At 45.6% G+C, this 25,220-nt stretch overlaps 1 protein-coding gene across 3 annotated transcripts; it reads left to right on the forward strand.

Moving 5' to 3' along the window:
- The first annotated feature begins 5,590 nt into the window (after window positions 1-5,590).
- LOC123375312 (cytochrome P450 4B1-like) lies at window positions 5,591-23,252 on the forward strand. Of its 3 annotated transcripts, XM_045026076.1 has the most exons (13): window positions 6,020-6,093; window positions 6,827-6,988; window positions 7,376-7,517; window positions 8,771-8,815; window positions 10,477-10,604; window positions 11,063-11,187; window positions 12,305-12,456; window positions 12,927-13,033; window positions 14,797-14,987; window positions 16,594-16,727; window positions 18,496-18,560; window positions 19,252-19,334; window positions 21,422-23,252. In XM_045026076.1, the coding sequence occupies exons 3-13, from the start codon at window positions 7,442-7,444 to the stop codon at window positions 21,588-21,590; spliced, it is 1,275 nt and encodes a 424-aa protein (XP_044882011.1). In that variant the 5' UTR covers window positions 6,020-6,093; window positions 6,827-6,988; window positions 7,376-7,441; the 3' UTR covers window positions 21,591-23,252. The 3 variants fall into 3 exon arrangements, with proteins under 3 accessions (XP_044882010.1, XP_044882009.1, XP_044882011.1); XM_045026074.1 differs by lacking the exon at window positions 6,827-6,988 and having other exon boundaries at window positions 5,596-6,093; XM_045026075.1 differs by lacking the exons at window positions 6,827-6,988; window positions 16,594-16,727 and having other exon boundaries at window positions 5,591-6,093.
- Window positions 23,253-25,220: the final 1,968 nt, after the last annotated feature.

Here is a 25,220-nt window from a genome sequence, read left to right on the forward strand (position 1 = left end):
AGGCCGTACTGGCTAATAGCCATTGATGGACCAATCCTTCGTGAACTTCTCTAAGCTATATTTTAAATGCAGTGATACTTTTGGCCTCAAAATATCCCCTGGCAACAAGTTCCACAGGTTGACTGTGTTTTGTGTGAACAAGTTCTTCCTTATGTTTGTTTTAAACCTGCTGCCTATAAATTTCCTCAGGTGACCCCTGAGTCTTGTGTTATGTAAAGGGGTAAATAACACTTCCTCCTTCACTTTCTGCACACCACTCATGATTTTATAAACTTCTGTCACGTCACTCCTTAGTCACCTCTTTTCTAAGAGGAACAGTCCCAGTCTTTATAATCTCTCCTCCTATGCAAGCTGTTCCATGCCACTAACTATTTTTATTGCCCTTTTCTGTACCTTTTCCCATCCTAAAATATCTTTTTTGAGAGGGGGCGACCAGAACTGTATGCAGTATTCAAGGTGGATTTATATAGTGGCATTGGATATTTTCTGTTTTATTCTCTATCTCTTTTCTAATGGTTCCTCTAATTTTGTTACATTAAACGAGGTGAAGGCGGCTCTTGCCCTCACCCTCCTCTGCTTCAAATAACATACCCCTTTTTCCAAATAATGTTGTCTACTGCATACGCTCATCTGAGGTATGGTCATAATATACCTATGATTAGATTACCAACTTTTACCAAATAAAATGTGCTGTCTGCCATTACAGGATTTTTCTTCCCTACCCCCTGTTGAGAGCTCATGGACCCCTAGGGGTACGCATACTCCAGGTTGAAAAACAGTGCTTAGCAGCATAGTCAAAGCAGAACAAATTTCTCATGTGCGCAAGTCCTGCCGTAGGGCAGAAATCTGTGTGGCAGAACCAGGATCTCAAATGTTCCGTGAGCAATTTCATCAGCATGAGAGATCTGCCCTGTTTGTCCAGATTCAATTCAAGTGTGAAACCTATTACCAACTTGTATCTATCTCAGTTACTTGAGATTTCACAGCCGTGTCACTGACACACACATTAAATAGCGAGTATTAAACAAACGCTAATGTAATCTTGTTAGCCCTTTAGGTTTCCAAATATAAGTTGAGCAGGATTCAGGCTCTCAGATCTGCTCTATGGATGAGAAATTGATGCTCCTGCTGTATCCTTATGTGATGTCCTAAACCCCTCTAGTGTCTAGAAGGCTGAAATAGTATCATTTGTACTACAGTAGTGCCTAGAGGCCCCAGCTGAGATTGGGGGCCCAGGTGCTATAGAAACATAGTGTTACGGTAAATAACTTCCCAACAGGAGGTGCTACACCATGGGTCGGCAACCTTTCAGAAGTGGTGTGCCGAGTCTTCGTTTATTCACTCTGATTTAAGGTTTCGCGTCCCAGTAATCCATTTTAACCTTTTTAGAAGGTCTCTTTCTATAAGTCTACATATAATAATAGTTCAGTTATGTATTGTAAAGTAAATAACGTTTTTAAAATGTTTAAGAAGCTTCATTTAAAATTAAATTAAAATGCAGAGCCCCCCAGATTGGTGGCCAGGACCCAGGCAGTGTGAGTGCCACTGAAAATCAGCTCGCATGCTGCCTTTGGCACCCATGCCATAGGTTGCCTACTCCTGTGCTACACTATGATTATGTACTGGAAATTAGACTACTACTTGAAGATCCAAGAAGCTCTAGATATGTCTCTAACCCACACACCTCCAGGTGTGGTGTTCTGTCTCATCTAGTGGCACCAAGACCACTTAGAGATTAATGAGTCTGCTCTGCAGCCTTAGCTAGCAGCCATATGGCTTTTAGCTCATGCAGTAGAGGCTCATGCACAGTCCTGGCTCTATCTCTTTGTGTTCACACACCAACCATGGTGTCAGGTGTGTGTCTGCTCCTGAAGGTCCATGAAATCAGAAACCAAGAATAGTGGGGGGAGGAGAGGATGCTCCAGAGAAAACAATAAACATGGCTACATATCAGGTTCCTGTCCCTGAATCATAGAATATCCGGGTTCAAAAGGACCTCAGGAGGTCATCTAGTCCAACCCCCTGCTCAAAGCAGGACCAATACTCAGACAGATGTTTTGCCCCAGATCCCTAAAAGGCCCTCTCAAGGATTGAACTCATAACACAGAGTTTAGTAAGCCAATGCTCAAACCACTAAGCTATCCCTCCTTGAGCAGATGGATGTGAAAACGGATGTGTCTAGTAATTGGACATTATTTGGATGGGACGCCTACAAAATTGCAATGGACAGGATAAAAAGGAAAAGAAAATAAGAACAGTCACACAATTAGCTATAATGGAGAAAAGCTGCCACATGCTCCAGCAGCATTTGGATATGTCAGCAGCAGACCAGGAGGACCCCTGTAAAATCCTAGAACACTCTCTCATGGTTCAAGACTAACTGTACCTTTGACCTCGGTTTCTCTGTAGGCACCTGTTCAAGTGACTGGCCCTGCACCTTCATTTTTCTCAGAGTGGACTCCCATGAGTGACCCCGCTTTTAGCCTGGATCTTGAGGCTGCAGCACTCATACACCAACTCTGATTACTTCATTGTCCTGATTGCATTGGCCACCTGCATGGATTCCCGTCAGCATCTGTGACCAGTAGGTGATACAGAGACTGCAAACAGCTTCTTCAAAGCAAAGACTTTTCCTTCAAGAGTTGGGTAGGCTCAACTTTTCATAGGCACACACCTTGCTTCCAGAGACCTGATTTCCTGCAAGCCCTGCCTCTTCCCGTCTGATCAGCAGATTTGTGCTTTTTAACAACTTGAAGTTATTTGTTTGAGGCAAACCCCCATCTCTGAGCTGGCCCATGCTTGAGGCTCCCTCTGCCCTGCCCCCAGGCCGAGCATGTCTAGGAGTAAAGATGGTGAACTTTGAGTGTATTTCTAAAAGATAAAGAAGGCATCATGGTATCCTACGGTTAGGAAGTAAATGTACAGCATATCTGCATTCATGAAAACGGGATCTCTTCCTGCCTTGATTGAAGGTCCATTGGTGCATGGTGGACCCTGATCAAGTTACAGATCTGCGGTTTCTTACTGATGGGTAAACTGAGGCACTCAGACGCTGGATTCATCTATATTAAGGCCAGAGGGGGTGCCTTGATTGAAAATGTTGCAGAGGACTTGGAGTATAATAAACAGCTTTAGACATGTGAGTAACCTGTTAGTTAAGTTTAGTCTATAGAAAGCATGTTATGATTTTGTTCTACATGTAACGATCTGTTTCCAATATTCTTATTCATTATTCCTGATTCTCTATACTTTAATCATAAACTTATTCTCGTTTTTAAATATATCTCAGTGCTGTAATAATAAGCAAAACCTTGGTCTTGAGCTGAATCTAACAAGCTGGTCTGAACTGTTTCTGTGGTCAGTGGAGAAGAGGCTGGACACTGCAGGGAATTCTCAGAGAGTGCTTGGGCATTGCTGTGTGCCATCCACTAACCTGCACAAAGGGATTGAAGCCTGTGGGTCCTGCAAGGTCGTGCTTGTGCTGCCAGAGGCGGTTGGTTTCAGGGAACGGAAGCAAGGACAAGAGTGCATCACGCTACGGGCATGTAGCAGTGAGGTGCTTTCCAACCCTGGGTACCTCTGTGGAGCATCACAAATACATAATATGCTCGATTTGCGGGCTGCATCCAGAGCCCACTGAAGTCAGTGGAAAAACTCCCATTGACTTCAGTGCGGGCTGGATCAGCCCCTAGGTACCGATTTATTTTAAAACCATGGTAGTAACCATGGTTACTGCACTTTCACCTCTTACTGGGCTCAAGGCAGGGGTAATGGTAAAATTCTGTGACCTATGTTACATATGTAACCCCTTCCTGGGGCATCCTGGCCCTCACTGGTGGTGGAGTCCCTTGTTCCACCCTCCTCAGGATCTCTCTGACCTCCACCTACACCCAATAGGCCCTGGGTTCCCAGCAATTAGTGCTTCCACCTAGTGGCCAGGTATACAAAGGACTAACAACCCCTTGACTGCTAGGACATGAATTAACTAGTACAGGGGTCAGCAACCTTTCAGAAGGTGGTGTGCCGAGTCTTCATTTATTCACTCTGATTTAAGGTTTCACATGCCAGTAATATATTTTAACGTTTTTAGAAGGTCTCTTTCTATAAGTCTATAATATATAACTAAACTATTGTTGTATGTAAAGTAAATAAGGTTTTTAAAATGTATAAGAAGCTTAATTTAAAATTAAATTAAAATGCAGAGCCCCCCGGACTGGTGGCCAGGACCCGGGCCATGTGAGTGCCACTGAAAATCAGCTCACGTGCTGCCTTCGGCACCCGTGCCTACCCCTGAACTAGTACATTGAATCTCAGTCCACATAAAAACAAACAGTTTAATCCCCGGATAGAAACAAGGTAAACTAAAAGAAGGGGATGAGAACAGGGAAAGGACTCAGGGATATACCGGTAAATAAAGAAGGACCTAACCCAGCTTGCAATAACTCCTGAAAACCAGCAACAAAAATCAGTGTGACCCTTGTACCAGAGGTTATAGGCAGTAAAAAGAGCTGGTTCAAATGTCTAAGGTTCCTTCTGAAAATTTAGCAAATACTGACTCATGCCCCTGCCCAGAAACCTAGGAAAACTACATACTCCCTGAGGTGCCCCGACAGGCAATTCTTCTCCTCACAAGCACTGAGTCCATTGTACAAAACAAAGAAAATGTTATGCACAGTTTGTTGTCACGGGTTGGCAGAATTCAGGCAGGTCTATCTCCAGCCCCAATGAAAAGCGCTGCCAGATCTGGTCCGGGAACTATACCACCTCGCCCAGCTGCACTGATCTCATTGTTGGGTAGCAGGGACCTCATTAGAGTTCCTCAGCTCGCCTGCCTCAATAACACCTCCGTGTCTGCCACTGTCTGCAAAACCATCTCTTCTTCATGAAAGCTACCTCTCCACCACTCTTCAGAGACAGGTCAGTGACATAGCACCTGGGCACAATACTTGCTACCAGAGGTAACAGCCCCTCCTCCTTCTCTCATATTATCGGGGCTTCAGTACCCAGCCTTGCCAAACTGCAATGGTGGTTAGGGTGACCCATAATTGCAGGCATAGTTGGTGCAGTTCTCCTGCTCTTTTGTTACCCACAGGGATGACAGTGTTTTATTACCCCCAAATTTAAAATGTAACTGAATTTTGACCACAGTTCCCCAAACTGCCACATATGGGAAATGGAAATGAGGCCTGGCCCATCTGGTTCACCAAGAAATGCCAGCAGACAGCTCCCTCCCCTATGAAACTTCTGTCATTTGGAGCTCTCAGCAGCTCTGGGGCACTGTGAGGGGATTCACTCACCAGAGCGGCACCTCCTGCTGGCCATCTCAGGGATTAGTTTTCTCAGCCCTCTGCTGGTGATACCTCTCCCGCCACCTTCTCTGTCTGCAGATATGCCTGATTTCAGGAACCATAGAGTCCTCTTCATGATTCGGCCCTCCGTCCAGACCACCATCCATGTTGTCCCTCTTCTGGGGGGAGAGGGGAAGTATCTCTCAGCTCTATAGTCTGGCCACTTCCCTAGTGGCAAGTGCGGGGAACACGGGCACACCCACTATTCCGGATCCCAACCCAGGGACCCTACAAATAGCAGCCTCCTGCTGCCTCTCCTTAACTTCTCCGACAATACTGCTCCACTTCCCTGGGTTCTACCATTTTGTAAATCTGCTGCATCTGTGAATCAGCATAGCTGCAGTGGAGGATCTAGTTCATAGGATTTACTATAAAGACAAGGTGGGTGAGGTAATCTCTTTTATTGGACCAACTTCTGGTGGTGAGAGACACAAGCTTAAGCTTTACCCTGTGCACACAGTAAGTACAGAGTGCAGCAGAAGCTGACAGGGTTGGGGATTTTTTTTATACAGTGCCTGCCAATGAGGGCAGCACCATGAAATCTGTACTGGAGACAGCAATGAACCCTTCTGGAGCATGGCTGAATGGAGCTGTCTCCCAGATGTTTCACCTGATGGCCGTGGTGTGCCTTGCCTGTGTGGTTCTGAAAGCAATCCAGCTGTACCGGAGGAAGCAGAAACTACTCAAAATCTTCAAACGTTTCCCAGGACCTCCCACCCACTGGCTGTATGGCCACCTTCAAATGGTAAAGTAGGAACTGGGACTGTAGCACACGCGCGTCTGTGTGTGTGTGTGTGTGTATAAACTGATCATAGACCAACCTCAGCTATTAGACCAGGGGTGGGCTAACTTTTGGCCCGAGGGCCACATTGGGGTTGCAAAACTGAATGGAGGGCCGGGTAGGGAAGGCTGTGCCTCCCCAAACAGCCTGGCCCCCATCCTCTATCCGACTCCTCCCACTTTCCGCCCCCCTGACTGCCTCCCTCAGAATCCCTGCCCCATCCAAGCCCTCCTGCTCCTTGTCCCCTAGAATTCAATTGAAGAGTAGCAGGACTGTTGGCATTCAGAGTTCTCCTTTTGGGAGCGAGGGGACCGGTTGAAGGAAGGATTCCTTAAGCAACACTTAACTGTGTGGGCTACTTCTTATGGTTCCCCATGGCCTTGTCCTTATTCATCCAACTCTACAGGCCTTTCTAATGACTTAGGGGACCTTTGCACTTGGAGTGACTTCAAAAGCTTGTACAAGGGCAACTTTACAAAAATACAAATATGCATTCCTGCCTAGGCCTGTTAGCTATTGTCTCATCTGATTCATCCAGTCCCCTGACGGTAACAAGGCTCTTCCCCATTCGGAGTGTGCTGCTAAAGATCTCTCTTGAACTACATCTCCCTTTAACAATGCAGCTTCAACAAGACAAAAACCTAGACAACCTTCACACAAGTTGTCAGTCACAGCTGGGTCTGTGCTTAAATCCCAGGTGCTGGTGTAAATGGACATCGCTCCAGTGCCTTCAGTCGAGCTGTTGCAGTTTCCATCAGCTGAGGATCTGGCCCTGAATGCCCATTTGAGCTAAATTCTAGATGTGCTACATGGGAGAACTCAGACAGAAAGCTCAAAGGCCCAGGACAGACTCAGCCAGGTGTTCTGTGGGGATGGGATGAGGAAACATAATGGGAGGTGGAGGTCAGGGTCCAGATGGGTATCTGAAGGCAGAACAGGGAGAATGGGACTGGGTTGAAAGAGGAATTGCTTAAATAACAATTGTGTGGGCTACTTCTTATGGTTCCCCCTGGCTTTACCCACATTCACGCACCTTAATCTGCCTTTCTAACAAACAGGGCACCTCTGCACTTCAAGTGATGTTAAAAGCCTAATCAATAGCACTACTAAAATGCAGACATGTACGCATACTTGGCCTATTAACTATTGTCTTATCTAATTAATCAACTCCCCGGACTGTTCCCCATTCAGATAGTGCTGCTAAATATCTGTCATGAACTACATCTACCTTTAATTTACAATACAGCTTCAACAAGAGGATGAACTAGACAATACAGCGTCCTGGGCAGAACAATACCCACACTGTTACCCCATGTGGATTGGCAGTTTCTTAGGATTCTTGTGCATCAACCACCCTGAATATGCCAAGGCGGTCTACAGCAGAGGAGGTAAAGATACTGCGTCTTGTGATGTCCTTCAGTTTTTCAGCTAGAACAATAAAGCAAGCACAGCACAAAGCTGTGTTTCTAGCAGCTCCCACTGTGTCTATCTCCTTCTCTGCTGAGTCCAAAAATATAACACCTCTTTACTTAAGGGTGAAGTGAAAAGCATCTATTTTAAAAAAATCCATTGTTTTAAGATGGAAAGTGGCACAGAATGAAATCAGTGTATTTTGTGAGCATTTTGATCAACTGTTTTCAATACTCACACAGAAAATGATCGTTCTCCATCTGAAGAGCAATTAATAAGTGCTGAAGCCCAAGTGTAACGCGATTTACACCAGCTACACAGGGCCTGCAATTATTTATGCCTGCAACTCTGTGGGTGGACAAAGGTAGACCTATTTAGACCAGTCTGAAAATGCAGCCCTTAATGTCCATTTCTATCTGTATTGCCCACACTCCAGAAAGGTTGTTGGCTCATTGCACATACCTGGAAAATGACAGGTTGTGTTCACTAGAGCTGTAGCCTCTTCCTCGATGGGCCAAGCTGACTCAGCTGAAAGCACCAACCACACTCAAGTCATGGTTTTTTAGTGCAGATGGGACTTGACTTAGGGGCAACTCTCAAGTTATGAGAATCAGGGGAGGTGAGATATTTATTGGAAGGGGTTTTAAGAATAACCAACCCAATTTGGTCTTTCCCCAGTGCTCTGATACTATGGTGATGGGAATGAATCTGGATAGATGGATGAATGAAGGAGAAGAGAATGCTCTAAATAGAGAGAATCGTGGTCACCTTTTTTAACTAAGGCTCCATTTATAAATAGACAAGGGTTAGAAAGAATTGATGTATTAGAAAATGGCTTGTCATTTGCTATAGAGGAGTCCAAGAGGTCAGTAGGTTGCTTAGAGCCATCTATTGTGCCTTTTTATGATGCAGCTATAACCCCCTATAACAACACCTATTACTCCTCTCTGTTACACGCTTACAATGTCTGTCAGACATTTATTAACCCTTTAGAATCTATTAATGGAACCTTGATATAAAATGTCAGAGTTTTCCTGTATGGAGATTGTCCTTCCCAATACAGATTTTTCTACTAACGAGAGCATAATTAAAGCTTAGAAGTAATTCTAATAATTGTTTGACTAACATAGGACCAGATTTTGATGCCTTACTCACCATGAGTAGCACCTTATTCACCTTCGGTATCATTTTACCCTAATAATATATTTCTCTTCTCTATTGAATTCTACAGACCCTAAGTCTCTTGTGACATACAGTTTCCTGGTTCCCTGGATTGGTTTGTACTATCATATTTCATTCTCATTTACCTCATGTAACAATATTGCTGGTGATATTCATGAGGGAAGCTGCACCATTTGCTGTGCCATATAGATACAGAGCGATAGCATTTAATGGCTAACTCACACAAATGACTGTGACAGTAACTGGAAAGCTGTGACTGAAATGCAGGAAAGCGGGGAAATCCGAGTTCAGATTGAGAAATGGGGGTTAAGCTCCAACGCTTTACTCATGTCATCATTGTAACTAGATATTTCAGAGGTTTAGCTGAGAGCACATTAGATACAATATTTTGCACAGGATATTATGTGGTAATACGTGAAAAACATCAACAAGTATCAGATCATCTTTGAGCCTTAACCTTGAATTTCCTTGTCTGGACTGAAATTAAACCTGGTTAAACTTTTTTGTATAACAAGTTCTCTCCTCAAAAAAAATATGACTTTGTTGAAACTGAAATGTGTGTGGAAAAATATCAATTCTGACACAACTGTTCAGCTTTCAGCAGGAAATTTCTCAGTGAAAAATGTTCTGTTTTGTCTTAAAATATCATTCTGTTTTGGTTGTTTTAGTTGAACCAAAATGACATTTTAAGTCTAAACAAATTGAAAGCTTGCATTTAAGTACAGAATTTTGGTTTGGTTCCCACAGGAAAACTGAAAATTGTTGATTAAAAATTTTCAAACAAAGATTTTTCATTTGAAATTTCTCACAAGGGGAAAAAATTGGTTTTCCAAAAAGCTGTAAGTGAAATCAAGGGTGTTTAATGATGTCACTCAGCAAAAGAAGTACTTCTTCACACAATACAATGCCAACCTGTGGAATTTTTTGCCAGGATAAGTTGTGAAGGCTAAAAGTCTAACTGGGTTCAAAAAAGAAATAGATAAGCTCATGGAGGATAGGTCCATCAATGGCTAATAACAAAGATGCTCAGGGATGCAACCCCATGTTCTTGGTGTCCCTCACCTCTGACTGCCAGAAGGCGGGAGCAGATGACATTGTCATTCCATAATTGCCCTGTTCTGTTCATAGACTCTGAAGCACCTGGCATTGACCACTGCTGGAAGACAGGGTACTGGGCTAGATTAGTGGCTCTCAGTCTTGCCAGACTACTGTACCCCTTTCAGGAGTCTGACTTGTCTTGCATATCCCCAAGTTTCACCTCACTTCAAAACTACTTGCTTACAAAATCAGACACAAAAATACAAGTGTCACAGCACTTACTGAGAAACTGCTGACTTTCACATTTTTACCATATAATTTTAAAATAAATCATTTGGAATATAAATATTGTACTTACATTTCAGTGTATAGTATATAAAGCAATATAAACGAGTCGTATGAAATTTTAGTTTGTACTAACTTCACTAGTGCTTTTTATGTAGCCTGTTGTAAAACTAGGCAAATATCTAGATGAGTTGATGAGACCTCTGCGTACCCCTGCTTGAGAACCACTGGGCTAGATGGACCAGTGGTCTGACCCAGTATGGATGTTCTTATGTTCTAAAGAAAAACTCTCATCCTCCTGATGAATACACTGGATAGAACTGAGTAGATATTCATTCATATTATGGCTGGATTGTATCATGGCATCTGAAATGATCCATTGCTTAGTAGGAAGTGATCTAACAAGCTCTTTTGCACTGTGCTCCTCCACAGGGCAAGGATTGTTGATCTTAAATGGGCCAAAGTGGTTCCAGCATCGGAGGCTGCTGACACCAGGGTTTCACTATGATATTTTGAAACCTTACGTGACCATGATGGCAGATTCTGTCCACGTGATGCTGGTAGGAACGGCTGTTGGCACTGTCATGAGTTCAAACCTCCTAGTGCTCTTTCCTGATTTAAGAGCCTTTACCTAGTAGATTAGAAAGATTTAAAAACATTGAGAATGCTCTCCCTGGTGCATGCTGGGTCGGCTCCCAGCGCTGCAGCAGTGTAGCACAGTGAGCAGAAGAGAGCCCATGCTAACCCGTTGCATATCTCCACAGAGTGACCTGTGATGACTTGGCAGACAATGAGCCCTGTTAAAGGTGCTCCTGCCATCTCTCAGCCTCCCATGCAACCCAGGGTTTAATCTCAAGACTGTCAGTGTAACTGGCTGGACTGTTAAAGATCACAGCCACCTGCTCACAGGTCCAACATCCCCAGATGCAGGAGGTGGCCCAGACCCAAGTGAATGGCTGTAACCAGGATTCTGTACTGCCAAGAAAATGCCTCCCTTCTCATTACTCTTTTCCAATAGGATAAATGGGAACAGCTGATCACACAGGATAAGTCAGTGGAGCTCCTTGAACATGTCAGCTTGATGACTCTCGACAGCATCATGAAATCTGCCTTCAGTTACCAGAGCAACTGCCAGACTGACAGGTCAGTACAGGCTGGTGTCAAATCCTGATGAAAAGTCCTTGTTGGCCTTAAATGATTTTAAATTCAGTGTGGTGCAATTGTGTCCGAACTGGGAACTACACAGATGTGATAGAAGTAGTGGATGCATTAGCCTATTGATCTTCATGTCACTAACACAGGGGAATATTGGGATCTGGGGTGCTTGGACCCACTTCACCACCTCTTACAGCCTGCCTCAGGAGCTAGACGTGCTGGTGTCTTTTAAATCCAGAAGCTACTAATGTATTGATGCCACCAGCTGATCTTTCTGAGAATTCGCTGTGGTTTGGTGGGGATGGTTACAAAAGTGAGATTGTTGTTGTTTAACTGAGACAAGGGGCAAACCAAGAAAGCTATTTCCTATTCAGTCAGTCGTATTATACAGTTATTCAGATCTAAGAGTAAGTAAAATCATAATGAGTCTGATCTGGAGGTGCTCTTGCACCTGCTGGCTTGAAGTGGTTTCCATTATATGTTGGTTTTCCAAAAAGCTGTAAGTTTGGTTCAATGGCTCTCAGCACCCCCACTGTATAAATTGTTCCAGCACCCCTGGTCTGATTTTGCTCTGGTGAAGTTAGTGGGGGGGGTTGCTATGGAATTCAATGGGATCAAGATCAGCCCTAAGTTTTCATGTGACTAGTGACGTTTGGTTCCGCAGTCTCACAACCCAAAAGCCTGAACTGGGAAGGCATGGAGTGCCTGCCTGTCCTATTGCAATAAAGGGGAGCTGAGGGCACTTGGCACCGCATAGGACTGGGCACATGGCTTATCAGACGCTTACACTGGGGGTGCAAGGCCAGGCAGAAGTGCTGCAAGCTCAAGACATTCAACTGCAAACACTCAAGTTATTCCCCAGGAACACTGCTTTGCCTTTTGCAGGCTGGCCTGAATGCTTTGGAAGGAAAAGTCCATTCTCTGAGGCAGTCTGCTACATTACCGCATGTTCACATTGCTGTCATGCTGGCTGAGCTCAGTCTTGCGGTAACCACACACTTGCCATTAAAATCAACAATTCTGAAATCTTTGCAATCTCTCCCCCAATGCGCTCAAACTCGCTGCCCTGTCTTTATCCATCTCTCCCTTGACTCTCTCTCTGTAGTGACAACTTATATATCCAAACGGTCATGGACCTCAGCTTGATGGTGTATCAGAGAATCCAGACCCCCCTGCATCACAACCATCTCATTTACTGGCTCAGTTCTCAAGGGCGTCGATTCCGCAAGGCCTGCAAATTAGCACATCACCATACCGGTACTTCCTACTATCCTCTTCTCACCTCTCATTAAGGATTTGTACCAGGCTTCAAGATAAGCCGTAGTCTACACTACAGACTTATGTCGGTATAACTACATCACTCAGCGATGTGGAAAATCCACATCCCTGAGCAAGGTAGTTATACTGACCTAACTTGTGCTGTAGACAGCCCTAAGTCAATGGGAGGTCTTCTCCCATTGATATAGCTACCGCCTTTCAGGGAGGTGGAGTACCTACACCAACAGGAGAAGCGCCCATCGGTGTAGGTAGTTCAGGCAGCTCTGCTGTGGCCCAGATTCTTTACATCCCCCAGAAGCCATGCAGAGTGATCTGTCTCATTTCAGAAATTATGAGAAACAAAGAATTCTGGTTCCTGGGTATTTTGGGATCCATTGGGGTTCTGGAGAATCACAGTGCACATATGGCTCCGAATGGGATATAATTATTTTAATGTTTTCCTGATGCAGATAAAGTGATCAGAGAAAGAAAGGAGTCCCTTAAAGATGAGCAAAAGCTTGAAAAGATCCAGAAGAGGCGCCACCTGGACTTTCTGGACATCCTTCTGAGTGCTAAAGTGAGTGTTGCAAGAACTGATCGGAGCCAAGTATGTGAGCATTTCGAGTAGCAGCACTGAGAGAGGCCTGGGCATTGTGGACAGCAGCTTCCAAAAAATATATTGTTTGTTCAGGGAAAAGGTTAAAATTAATTGTCCAGTTTCATCAATGTTCAGAAGCATAGTTTTGACACAAGGGATGGGTTCTGCCCCAACTCTGTGGCTGCAGAGTCCTGTGTGCATAGTTAATGCCACACAAACTCTGTAGCCTTGTTCATGTGCAGTCCGGGTTATAAACCACACTTAGTCCCATTTTTATAAAGTATAGTCACTGGCAAGACATAAGCAGACTCCTGTAGATCGAAAGAGTGATCGTTTTATAGAAATGATCATTTTAACTCAGCAGTGATTGGGTGGCAATGTAATTATGCAGGACTGTGCATACCATTTAAGCCAGGGAGGGCAAAGTTTTTGGCCTGTGGGCAGCATTGGGTTTCGTACATTGTATGGAGGGCCGGTTATAGGAGGGGGTCATGGCGCGGCCCACACCTCCTATCTGCCCTCCCCCCCAAGGACTCTTGCCCCATCCAACCCCCCACATTCCCTGACAGCCCCTCTGTGACCCCTGCCCCATCCTCACACCCCTGCTCCATGTCCCCTGACTGCCCCTGCACCTCCGCCGCCCCATCCAACCCCTCCTCTTATTCCTGATGGCCCCCCCCAGGACCCTTACCCCATCCAACCACCCCTTCTCCCTGTCCCCTGACTGCCCCCGGACTCCCCGCCTCTGACTGCCGCCTGCCACTCCATCCAACCCCCCCTCCTTCCTGACTGCCCCCCGGGACTCCTGCCCCCATTCAACCACCTGTTTCCCCCCTGACCACCATCCACACCCCCGCCCCTGACCACCACCCTGAACTCCCCTGTCCTCTATCCAACCCCCACCCCCGCTCCCTGCCCCTTACCGCGCTGCCTGGAGCACCGGTGGCTGGCGGCGCTACAGCCATGCCGCCCAGCTGGAGCCAGGCCACGCTGCCGCCACCACCATGCAGCACAGAGCACCGGGTCAGGCCGGGCTCTACAGCTCCGCTGCCCCAGGAGCTCACATCTCAGCTGACCAGAGCATTGTGCCGCCAGCAAAGCGAGTGAGCTCATGCTGTGGGGGAGGGGCGACAGCAGGGGAGGGGCTGTGGATGAGCCTCCCGGGCCAGGAGCTTGGGGGCTAGGCAGGACGATCCCACAGGCCGGATGAGGCCCGCGGGCCATAGTTTGCCCACCCCTGATTTAAGCTCAGCTTTGTGTTAGGCTGGGGAAGCACTGGGAGGAGAGAGAAATTTCCGCCCACTGCTGCACTGTGCATGGGGGTACTAGTAAGTCCACTGCTATATCCCTTCTAAGGGATGCACTGTGTTTCCCTTGGTGCATCATGCCCTTTCCATGGGCTAGTGAAGGGGGAGGGGACAAGTATGTCCCAGCTTCCTCCTTACTAATCACCATACCTCCAGGAGGTTTCTTCTCCTCCAGAGGGAGCCAGCAGGAAGCAGTATCTGCATTCGAGGGACAGCAAGGACTGCAGTTGTACCTGTCTGCGTCACAGGAGTTCATTTCACATGCAGGGTTCCTTATGTTTCTCCCCAAACTAAAGGGAAGGTCTGACCCACTGGGATCAATGCTCCAGGGTTTCCTTTCTAACACATTGTCACTTAAGCTCTGAGCAGCAGGAAACCTCATGTCTCTTTCCTGGGAAAGCCCATGAAACCCTGATAGAAGCCATGTGTGGTTAGGATGAAAATGGAGCTGGATTATCCGAGGAAGATCTACGTGCCGAGGTGGACACGTTTATGTTTGAAGGTCACGATTCCACGGCTAGTGGAATCTCCTGGCTCTTGTACTGCATGGCCCTGCACCCAGAGCACCAGCAGAGATGCAGGGAAGAGATCAAAGAGATTCTGGCAGACAGAGATACTGTTCAATGGTGAGAACTTAATTTTCCTTTCAAGTGACCTCCCAAATAACTTTGAAACCCCTATCAGGTGATCAGTTTATTAACCCCAGTTGTCTCTCCACCTAACCCCCAGTTCCCAACTAGGAAAGCTAGTTCTCCTGGACTGCAGGCAGCCTTTTGTTCTGGGGTGAACCCACTTGAATGGAGGACCATCAAGGTTGATGATTCTTGATGGTTTCCCATTTTTAGCCCCTGTGCTAGATGTAAGGATTTATCCCAACACCTCCTGGGTGGCCCAGCTCAAGATGGAGGCCACAGTACAAACCAGAGGGCACATGGCAGTTTACAGTAAAAATAGCATTCACAAAACAGAATGGCACTTGCAGCTTGACATGAGACATCTGTTCCATCTCCTCACAGAACATTGGTGAGACAGATTCTGGAATACTGCATCCAGTTCTGGTGTCCATGTTTTAAAAAGGTTGTTGAAAAGTTGGAAAGGGTGCTAAAAAGAAACAGCAAAATTCTTCAAGGGCTGGTGAAACTGCCTTACAATGAGAGACTTAGGGTATATCTACACTACCCACTGGATCGGCAGGCAGCAAGCGGTCCAACAGTGGTTGATTTATCACCTCTCGACCCCCGAGCACTCCCCTGTTGACTCCTGTATTCCCGCTTGGTGAGAGGCGCAGGCAGAGTCGATGGGGGAGAGGCAGCAGTCGACTCACCCCGGTGAAGACACCATGGTAAGTTGATCTAAGTTAGTCGACTTCAGCTACATTATTCACGTAGCTGAAGTTGCCTAACTTAGATCGCTCCTCTCCCCCCCCCACAATCTGTTTAATTTATCAAAAAGAAGATTGAAAGGTGACTTGATTACAGTGTCTCTAATGGGGAGAAAATACCAGGTACTAAAGAGCTCTGTAATCTACTGGGGAAAGACTTAACAAGAGCCAGTGGCTAGAAGCTGAAGCCAGACATCCTGCAATTAGAAAATGGACACATTTTTAAAAGTGAGGGTGATTGACCATTGGAACAACGAATAAGAGGAAATGGTGGAGTCTCTATCACTTGATATCTTCATATCAAGGTCGGGTATGTTTTTGGAAGATATGCTTTAGTCAGACATAAGCTATTGGGCACAACTGAGCTCAGTTCAGAGGGATCTGGGTGAAATTTAATGGTCTGTGATGTATAGGAGGTCAGACTAGATGATCTAATGGTCCCTTCTTGCCTTAAGCCCTAATAACTCTATATATTATAGATGGAGAGGTAGAGAAGGTTGCCTAAGTGTGTCCATTCTAATCACCCTTCCCCTTTCAGCTCCTTTTAAACTAAGGGAGCTGGGCAGAGTACAGCTCCCCCTTCTCTTATAAAACCAGAGGGAGAACTCTCCCTCCTCTACTTGGCTTGCATAAGCAGTACCTCCCCACCGCTCTCCCTCCTCCATGGCTCTCACACTGAGAACTCCCATCTGCTTGCAATCTGCTTGACTTACTGGTTATAAAGTTCACCTTTTAGTTTTCTGTTTTCCAGGTCACAGCTCTGCCTTTGGGTGAATCTCTGTAGAAAATATGAAGAATATCTTTTTGGCCATTGTCAGTTGTCCCCAATCTCTGCCTCTGGTTCCTTTCAGGGATGACTTTGGGAAGATGACCTTCACCACCATGTGCATCAAAGAGACACTTTGTCTTTACCCTCCGGTACCTGTCGTAGCACGAGGACTCAGTGCACCTGTAACATTTGTTGATGGACGTACCTTACCAAAAGGTCTGCTTCGTCAATCTCCTCTTTAAATGCTAATTAGGCTCCTGTGTGCCTGTACATCAATGGCAGTGATGCTCATGTCTCTCACTTGTATATCACCTCTCATTCCAAAAGCATTTTATATACAGAGAATGAAAGGGGGAAGGGGAATTGTTTAGGGAGACACAGGGACTATTATTAGGAGTAATAGTGTGATACTTGATTTAGGCTAAATATCAAGAACATCCACAAACTCAAATTCAACTACCTTCTCCATGTGGACAATTCACAGATCTACCTCTCTACTCCAGACCCATCTCCTGCTGTCCAAACAAAAATCTCAGCCTGTCTCTGACATCTCCTTGTGGATGTCTAGCCATCAGCTCAAGCTCAACATAGACAAAACAGAGCTCTTATTCTTCCCTCCAAAACCACCTTTGCTACCTCCTTTCTTCACCACCTTGTTACCCATCAGTGAGGCCTGTAACTTGGCCTTCATCTTTGACTCAGCCTGGATATGAGAACCTAGAGACAGGTCTATGTCTAATTCTTGCAAATTGTTTCTGCATAATGGCTCTAAAAAATGGACTTTCCTACCCAGCCACACAGCTAAAACTGTAGCCCTGCTCTCATTATCTCGCATGTCATGACAACATCCTTTTCTCTGGCCTTGAACAATGCAATCTTGCCCCACTGATGTGCATTCAAAATGCTGCTCCAAAGGTTATTTTCCCAGCCTTTGACCAAGGTCACTTTGACCTTGTCATTCCTCTTTGCATCCCTCCACTGGCTCCCTCGTCTCTACTGTTTCAAACACAAGCTACTTGTCTTCCCTTGGTAGGCCCTTCATTACCCATCACATTCCTCACCCCTACCTATCATCCCTCGTTCAGTATCAAAAGGTCAACTCCCACCTCCAGCCGGCCCATAATATCAGCCTCCATTGCCCACTTGTTAAATTTTCCAACAAGCATCTTCATGCTTTCTGCCATGCTGCCCCTCACACTTGGGAGGAACCATCATTAAAACTCTCCCTTTGCCATAAACCCTACAAAAAAATCACAACTAGGCTGCTGATGTGCTGAGACAGCTGCCTGTCATGCTGATGAATGTTACTTCTGTGAACTCCCCCATCAGTCTGTCTGATTCCATCTGTTGTCTCTTGTCTTATACTTAGACTGTAAGTTCATTGGGGCAGGGACTGTCTTTTTGTTCTGTGTTTGTACAGCACCTAGCACAATGGGGTCTGGGCCATGGTTGGGGCTCCTCAACACTGAAGCTACACAAATAGATACCAAGAGTCAATTCCTAGTGGGGTGATGTATATGTTGTTCCACAATGTTCAAAGGTAAAAGGTGGAGACCCCAACACTGGACTCATTTAAAAGCAGATAAGACAAAGAGCAGGAGAATAAACCACAAGGAAAAACCTTTGCATTCATAAGGACATGGAGTACGTCCACCAGGATTCTTTCATCTCTAACATCTTTGGGATTTCCCCCCACTCTACCTCAACATTTCCCCTTCTACTGACCCTTACCTGAAGTGACTTGTTTCACCTTCTGTAGAAATTCTTTGACATTTTTGGCCAATTTTTGTTTTATTAGTCAGTAAAGAATGAGGTGGTCCCCTGATGGAACTCTGTTACTCAATAAACACATGGGTGGCAGAAGAAAACAGGACTTCAAAAGGGGATTTGTTACAGGATTCCACAAGTGTAGATGGACAGAACACTATGGTCTAGAACACTTTTTTCCTGTCTTATGATGATTTATTTCTGTGCTTCTTAACAGGCTCCCTAGTTTCACTGAATATTTATGGTCTTCACAGAAACCCCACAGTCTGGCACGATCCAGAGGTACTTCTTTTTTTACTTGAGACTGATAAGATATTTTTGGCTATGGGATAGCTATATGTTGGATCAACGAGAAGTTACTATGTGCACAGGAAGCAGCAAGCAGGCCCTTTCCTTGGGTAGATGACCATTTTTCACTAGAAGTATGTAGATAACACAATGTTCATGCTGTATGAGGACTCCACTTAACCATAGATTGTAGGGGATATGTGAAGACCTTTGGATAAGGGGAGGTCCAGACAAAACTAAATTTTGTTTCTATGTGAATTTTTAATTAAGGGTGGAGAGAGAACCAGGTTCACCCATGCATTGGGTCAAATCCTAAAGCTGACACAATACCTTTCATTGCCCTGACTCCTCCCATGTTTGTTTGCGCCAGACCCACCCTCTTCATTTTGGGAAGTTTGTAGATGTCTCAAGGATCTTCTGCCTGGGGCCATTTCTCTGCTGTAAGCTGGGAGCCATGTACAAATACAAGGTGTTAGCTATGGAGAGAGATTGTGATGGAAATTGTGTCCCTTTTCCCTACCCAAACCATTGGTACACATTGCCCTATGTCATTAAGATAAGGCCGTTTACTTGCCTTTAGTGGGCTTGTGCAAGGGTAACTGAGAGTGGAATCTGGCCCTTACTAGCTAAGCTCGGTTGCCAAACTAAGCGATAGTTTCATATGTGTCTTTATTATTCTTTGCAGGTCTTCGACCCTTTGAGATTCTCACCAGAGAACTCAGCTGGACGCCATTCCTATGCTTTTCTGCCGTTTGCAGCTGGACCCAGGTGGAGTATATTTAATTCTATACGTCGCTTTAGTTAAATAAAATCCTCTTCCCTGGACACTGATGGATCACTCCCACCTTGGGGTGACATTCCAGTTCCCGTCAGGGGCGGCTCTAGGAATTGTGCCACCCCAAGCAGGGCGGCACACTGCGGGGGGCGCGCTGGCGGTCGCCGGTCCCGCGGCTCCGGTGGACCTCCCGCAGGCATGCCTGCGGAGGGTCCGCTGGTCCCGCGGCTCCGGTGGACCTCCCGCAGGCATGCTCCACTGAAGCCGCGGGACCAGCGGACCCTCCGCAGGCATGTCTGCGGCAGGTCCACCGGAGCCGCGGGACCAGCAGACCGTCCGCAGGCATGCCTGCGGGAGGTCCACCGGAGCCGCCTGCAGCCCTCCCGCGGCACGCCGCCCCAAGTGCGTGCTTGGCACGCTGGGGTCTGGAGCCGGCCCTGGTTCCTGTGAAGTCAGTGGGAGTTTTGCCATTGACTTCAAGGGGAACAGAATTTCACCTTTTGTCTTTGCCATGTGCCATATCAGAGTGCTCTTGTTTTACATGTGCTCTCAAGGTATTCAACAGTGTGTGCTTAAAAAGGAACATTGGGACTGAAGCAAAACTCCAAATCCAAACATCCCCTAACTTAGGAAACTCTTGGACCTGGATCCAGCTCAGGCTTATGTCTGTTTAAATCCACAGCATGTCAGAACAATACCTCCATACCATCTTCAATGTGGTCTCCTATACATGGTTTGACCTTGATCTCATCAGCAAGGCCCCTGCTTCTCTCCAATGTTACATCCCCCTTTTTGCTGTGCTCCCTGTAGGGAACCTTGTTGATTGGCATAGAAAATTATTTTGTTATTTTCCTGCGCTGGCCTCTGTCTGCTTGTTTGTTTGTCAACTCTTTGGGGGAAGGGAATGTCCTTTGTTGTCTATCTGGCCAAGTGTCTAGCACATTGTAGACTCTATTGCATAATATTAGTTATTAGGACATGGGGTGGTCTAGTGGACAGGGGCACTGGGCTGTAAGTCTGGAGACTTGGGATCTATGCCTGGTTTACCCACTGATGTGCTGTGGAACCTTGGGCAAGTCAGTCTCCTTTGGTACCGGTCTGTAAAATACACATATTGTGAGGATAAATTCCATTAATGATTGCAAGTTGCTCAGATATTACTACTAAGGACTGAACAGGTAAGAAAATATTGCAATATAATGCTCCTACTTGATTCAGATTTATCTAGATCGCTTACTAATCAGGGTGCAAGCAAATAATATAGTTTTAATATGGCTCAATGTAAATGTCTGCATCTGGGAACAGAGAATGTAGGTCATACTTACAGAGCTGTGGACTCCATTCTGGGAAGCTCTGAAAAAGATTTAGGGGCTGGGTGGATAATCAGCTGAACATGAGCTCCCAGTGTGATGCTGGGGCCATAAAAGGGAGGCATAAACCGGGGAAGTGTAGAGAAGTTATTTGACCTCTCTCTGTGGCCGTGGCGCAATCACCACTGGAATACCATGTCCAGTTCTGGTGCCCACCAGTCAAGAGTCTTGCGGCACCGTATAGACTAACAGATGTTTTGGAGCATGAGCTTTCGTGAGTGAATACCCACTTCGTCGGATGCTCATGCTCCAAAACGTCTGTTATTCTATAAAGTGCCACAAGACTCTTTGCTGCTTTCTAAAAGTTCTGCTCTGGGAATTGTTTTGAGGAAGTTCTCTGACTTGTGTTAGATAAGGGGTCAGACTAGATGATTGCAATAGTCCTTTCTGGCCTTCGAATCTATGAAACAAAGGGGTTAGTGCTACCATGTCACCCCATCCAAATGGAGAAAATCCAGCAAGAGGAAACCCACCATCCTGCTTGCTCTCAAATCAACACCCTGTTTCTAAGGACAGAATTACCATTTCCTGCATTTCAGTGGTGTCCAACACAGCATCAGCTCATACTCGTTCTTGAAATGCATCAGCATAAGGGATACTGTTAGAAATACCAGCAGTATTTCCAGTGGCTGCCTCTTGTGCTCTGTTTACTATATTAAGTGTCTTTGGTAACTTTAGAGATGAAATATTTGTCACTTCTCTCTGCTCAGGAGCTGCATCGGGCAGAGGTTTGCCATGAACGAAATGAAGGTGGCTCTTGTGATGACTCTGCTACGCTTTGAACTCTCCCCTGATCCAGCCAAGCCCCCACTCAAAATACCTCAGCTCATTTTGCGCTCCAAGAATGGGATTCACCTGCACCTGAAGAAAGTTCAGTGACACTTAGATCACTGGGACAGGAGTGTGATACATGACAGAGTTTAATCTAAATTTGATTGAATAACTAGAGCTGGGTGGGAACTGAAATTTCCCTTTCAGAATTGCAATTCTCACAAAATGAATTTTTAAAAAATCATTTTAATAAAATTTTAAAAATTGTTCTGAAATTATCTAAACTTTTTGCTCTGATTTTGACTTTTAAATAAAAGGCAAAATGAAAAGTCGTTCTGAAATAAATAAATCTAAACCTGTACCAGTGTCAAAAAACATTGATAGATTTTTTTTTTCTAAACAAAATTCTGTCCAAAGCAACAATTCCTGTCAAAATTTTCCCAGTCGGTTCTAGTGAAAACAAAGGCTGTGTTTTATTTCTGCAGATGTATCCCTGCTAACTCTTCATTGTGATTAACTAAAAAATTATTGGGGGGGGGAAGGGCTATGGAGATGCAGCTGTGTATTTTGATTGATCATCGTAATAGTTTAACAAGGGCTTAGCGTTGTACAGAAGAGAGAGAGAGAGGACAGTGTCCCAGCTCTGGGAGATTTGCAGAGGGGCTAGATTCTGACACAAAGGGTGAAGGATGGACGGGAGAGAGTAAGGAGACTTCCTTTTCCTGTCCCCTTGTATGCTCTGTACACGGGCCTGCCAGATTTCCAGCGCCTGTGTAGGGATCACTTCCTCTGAGGGAGCGAGACGAGTAGGTAGGGAGTTGTACTGGTTTACCCCAGAAAGGGTACTGCAGTAAGTCCACCAAGGGACGGGAGTGCTCTGCAATTCCTGCTGGAGTAGTGTGCCTCCCCCAGGGCGATGATATGCTTAATAGGAAGAAGCCCTACATAGCGGTAATGACAATTATTGTTTATTTACATGAGTGTTTAGAAGCCCCAATCAGGGATCGGGACCCAGGTGGGCTGTTTGGGCACTGGCCACTCCACATGCTTCTAGATAGGACATGTATCAGAGGGGTAGCCGTGTTAGTCTGGATCTGTAAAAGAGTCCTGTAGCACTGTATAGACTAACAGACGTTTTGGAGCATGAGCTTTTGTGGGTGAATACCTATTCACCCACGAAAGCTCATGCTCCAAAACATCTGCTAGATAGGACATAAATCAATGGCAGGTTCGTTGCACAAAAGTTGCCTCTCTCTTTAATCTTCCCCTGCCTTCCATTCAGGGCAATGCAAAGGCTTATCTGGTGCCATGGGACGGCCTGATTCAGCCCTTCAGCTAACTAAATTAAAGAGAGTGCAAATCCTGGTCTACACTGAAAAGTTCTACAGGTATAACCATGTCGGCGAGGGGTGTGATTTTTCATTGCTGGTGTTATACCAGTAAAAGTCCTAATGTGGATTCACTGACACCATTATTAAGGTGACTTATACCCATATAGTTATTCCCGTCCCATACAGAAACAGCTATACTGGTACAGAGTACACTTATACCCATATAGCTGCATCCACACAAGGGAGGGGAGTTGTCCCACTTTACCTTTAGTGGCATAGTCAAAGCGGCACAACTTTCGACTGTACACTGTAGAGCAAAATTGTGTGTGGCAGATCAGGCATCCCAACGACCCAGCAAGCAAATTAATCAATGTTTGTAAGGATTAAATTCAAGTGTGACCCCTTTTATCAACTTGTTTGTATCTAAATTATCTTGAGATTTCACAGCTGTGTCAATGATGCATAAATTAAATAGCATTAAAAAATATCTTCATGCCATCTTATTAGCACATTAGGCTTCCCAATATAAATGTATCCGGATTCATGCTCTCAGATCCCCGCCTCTCATCCCATGGCCGATTGTGTCTCTTGCTGTGGCCTTATGCAAGGTCCACATCCAGGGCCGGCTCCAGGTTTCTTCCTGCCCCAAGCAAAAAATAAATAAAATAAAAAGGGGGGGGGAGGGCAGAGTGCCGCCACCAAATCAAAAACAACAACAACAACAAATGGAGTGCTGCCGCTGAAGGGGGGGGAGGGGAAACACACAACTAAAGCCCCTTGAGTGCCACCCCTTGAAAAGTGCTGACTTACCCAAGGTAATGCAGTGTCAGAACTGGGAGTAGAACCCAAGTCTCTCAATGTAGTGTCCTAGCCACTAGACAACACTGCCACCCCAAGGGAATCTGCTGATTGTCAGGGTATGACTGTTCGGGAAATCTGTGCGATTTGTGGATTCAGTGTGAGATTATGGACTCTCTGGGCATATCTTTATCAAGCAGCAAACTCCATTTTGAATGTGTGGGCTTTGAGTGCTGTGTTCTCTGTTCCTTCTTTACCTCCAGCTTGAACTGAAATTCTGACAGGGCTGACAACAGAGGGTTGTTAATTTGGGATGGTCCTCTAGTCAAATACAAACATATTAAACAATAGTCTAGATCTCAACCAGGAAAACTGGTTTGTCAGAACAGAGGATGTCTGGCAATGAAGTTGCCTAGTTGAGGTCTATCATTTGTTACGGCTGTTCTAGGAGTCACTTGACCAAGGGCCTGAAAGGTTAGAAAAGGACTCACAGGGAGATGACTGAGAGCCACAGAGTAGTTATGGGCAGGAAAGGGAGAGGAGATGGAGCGGCCAAGGGCAGAATAGAAGAGCTGGGTGGAGAAGGCTCCATGTTTTGGGACGCAAGGCAGGCACTGAGACAAGAAGGACTCCAGACCCTAAGATAAGGACAGTGCCTGGACTCTGTTCAGCCTCTGGAGGCTTAGGACACCCAGAGGATTCCACGGCTTGATTCACTCACAGCAGTCTGGTGAGTAACCAAGAGGAGGTGCTCAACTGGAGTTGTGACCAAGGGTGCCTCTTACAAAAGAACACTAAAAGAAAGGAGAGATGGCTCTATCATCCAAGGAATATACACTATATCTAGCCATCAGGTTACACCTACCTTCCAAATACACTCATTGTAAATCATTACTGTCTCACACACACAATTGTCCGCGACACTAAAGTGTGCTGGAACAGGTTGGATTCTTTGGGACTTTGTAAAGTGCCTTAAAGAGAAGGGCGACTAGGATGATCCAAGGAATGGAAAACCTGTCTTATGAAGGGTGACCCAAAGAGCTTGGCTTGTTTAGCCTAACCAAAAGAAGGCTGAGGGGAGATATGATTGCTTTCTATAAATATATCAGAGGAATAAATACCAGGAAGGGAGAGGAATTATTTAAGATCAGTACCAATGTGGACACAAGAACAAATGGATATAAACTGGCTATCAGGAAGTTTAGACTTAAAATTAGACGAAAGTTTATAACCATTAGAGGAGTGAAGTTCTGGAACAGCCTTCCAAGGGGAGTAGTGGGGGCAAAAGACATATCTGGCTTCAAGACTAAGCTTGATAAGTTTATGGAGGGGATGGTATAATGGGATAACCTAATTCATCTTTGACTACTAGCGGTAAATATGCCCAATGGCTTGTGATGGAATGTTAGATGGGGTGGGATCTGAGTTACTACAGAGAATTCTTTCCTGGGTGTCTGGCTGGTGAGTCTTGCCCACATGCTCAGGGTTTAGCTGATCGCCATATTTGGGGTCAGAAAGGAATTTTCCTCCAGGGCAGATTGGCAGAAGCCCTGGGGAGGGTTTCGCCTTCCTCTGCAGCTTGGGGCATGGGTCACTTGCTGGAAGTTTC

This window comes from Mauremys mutica, chromosome 8 (assembly GCF_020497125.1).
Source record: "Mauremys mutica isolate MM-2020 ecotype Southern chromosome 8, ASM2049712v1, whole genome shotgun sequence".
NCBI classification, from domain to species: domain Eukaryota; kingdom Metazoa; phylum Chordata; order Testudines; family Geoemydidae; genus Mauremys; species Mauremys mutica.

Bases quoted from the DNA above. Each gene is read 5' to 3' on its own strand.
- LOC123375312 (XM_045026074.1), top strand. From the start codon at position 5,884: ATGAAATCTGTACTGGAGACAGCAATGAACCCTTCTGGAGCATGGCTG. The intron at 7,518-8,770 runs GTAAAGATACTG...TGAATTCTACAG, and splicing joins GGCGGTCTACAGCAGAGGAG to ACCCTAAGTCTCTTGTGACA. The intron at 10,605-11,062 runs GTAGGAACGGCT...CTTTTCCAATAG, and splicing joins ATTCTGTCCACGTGATGCTG to GATAAATGGGAACAGCTGAT.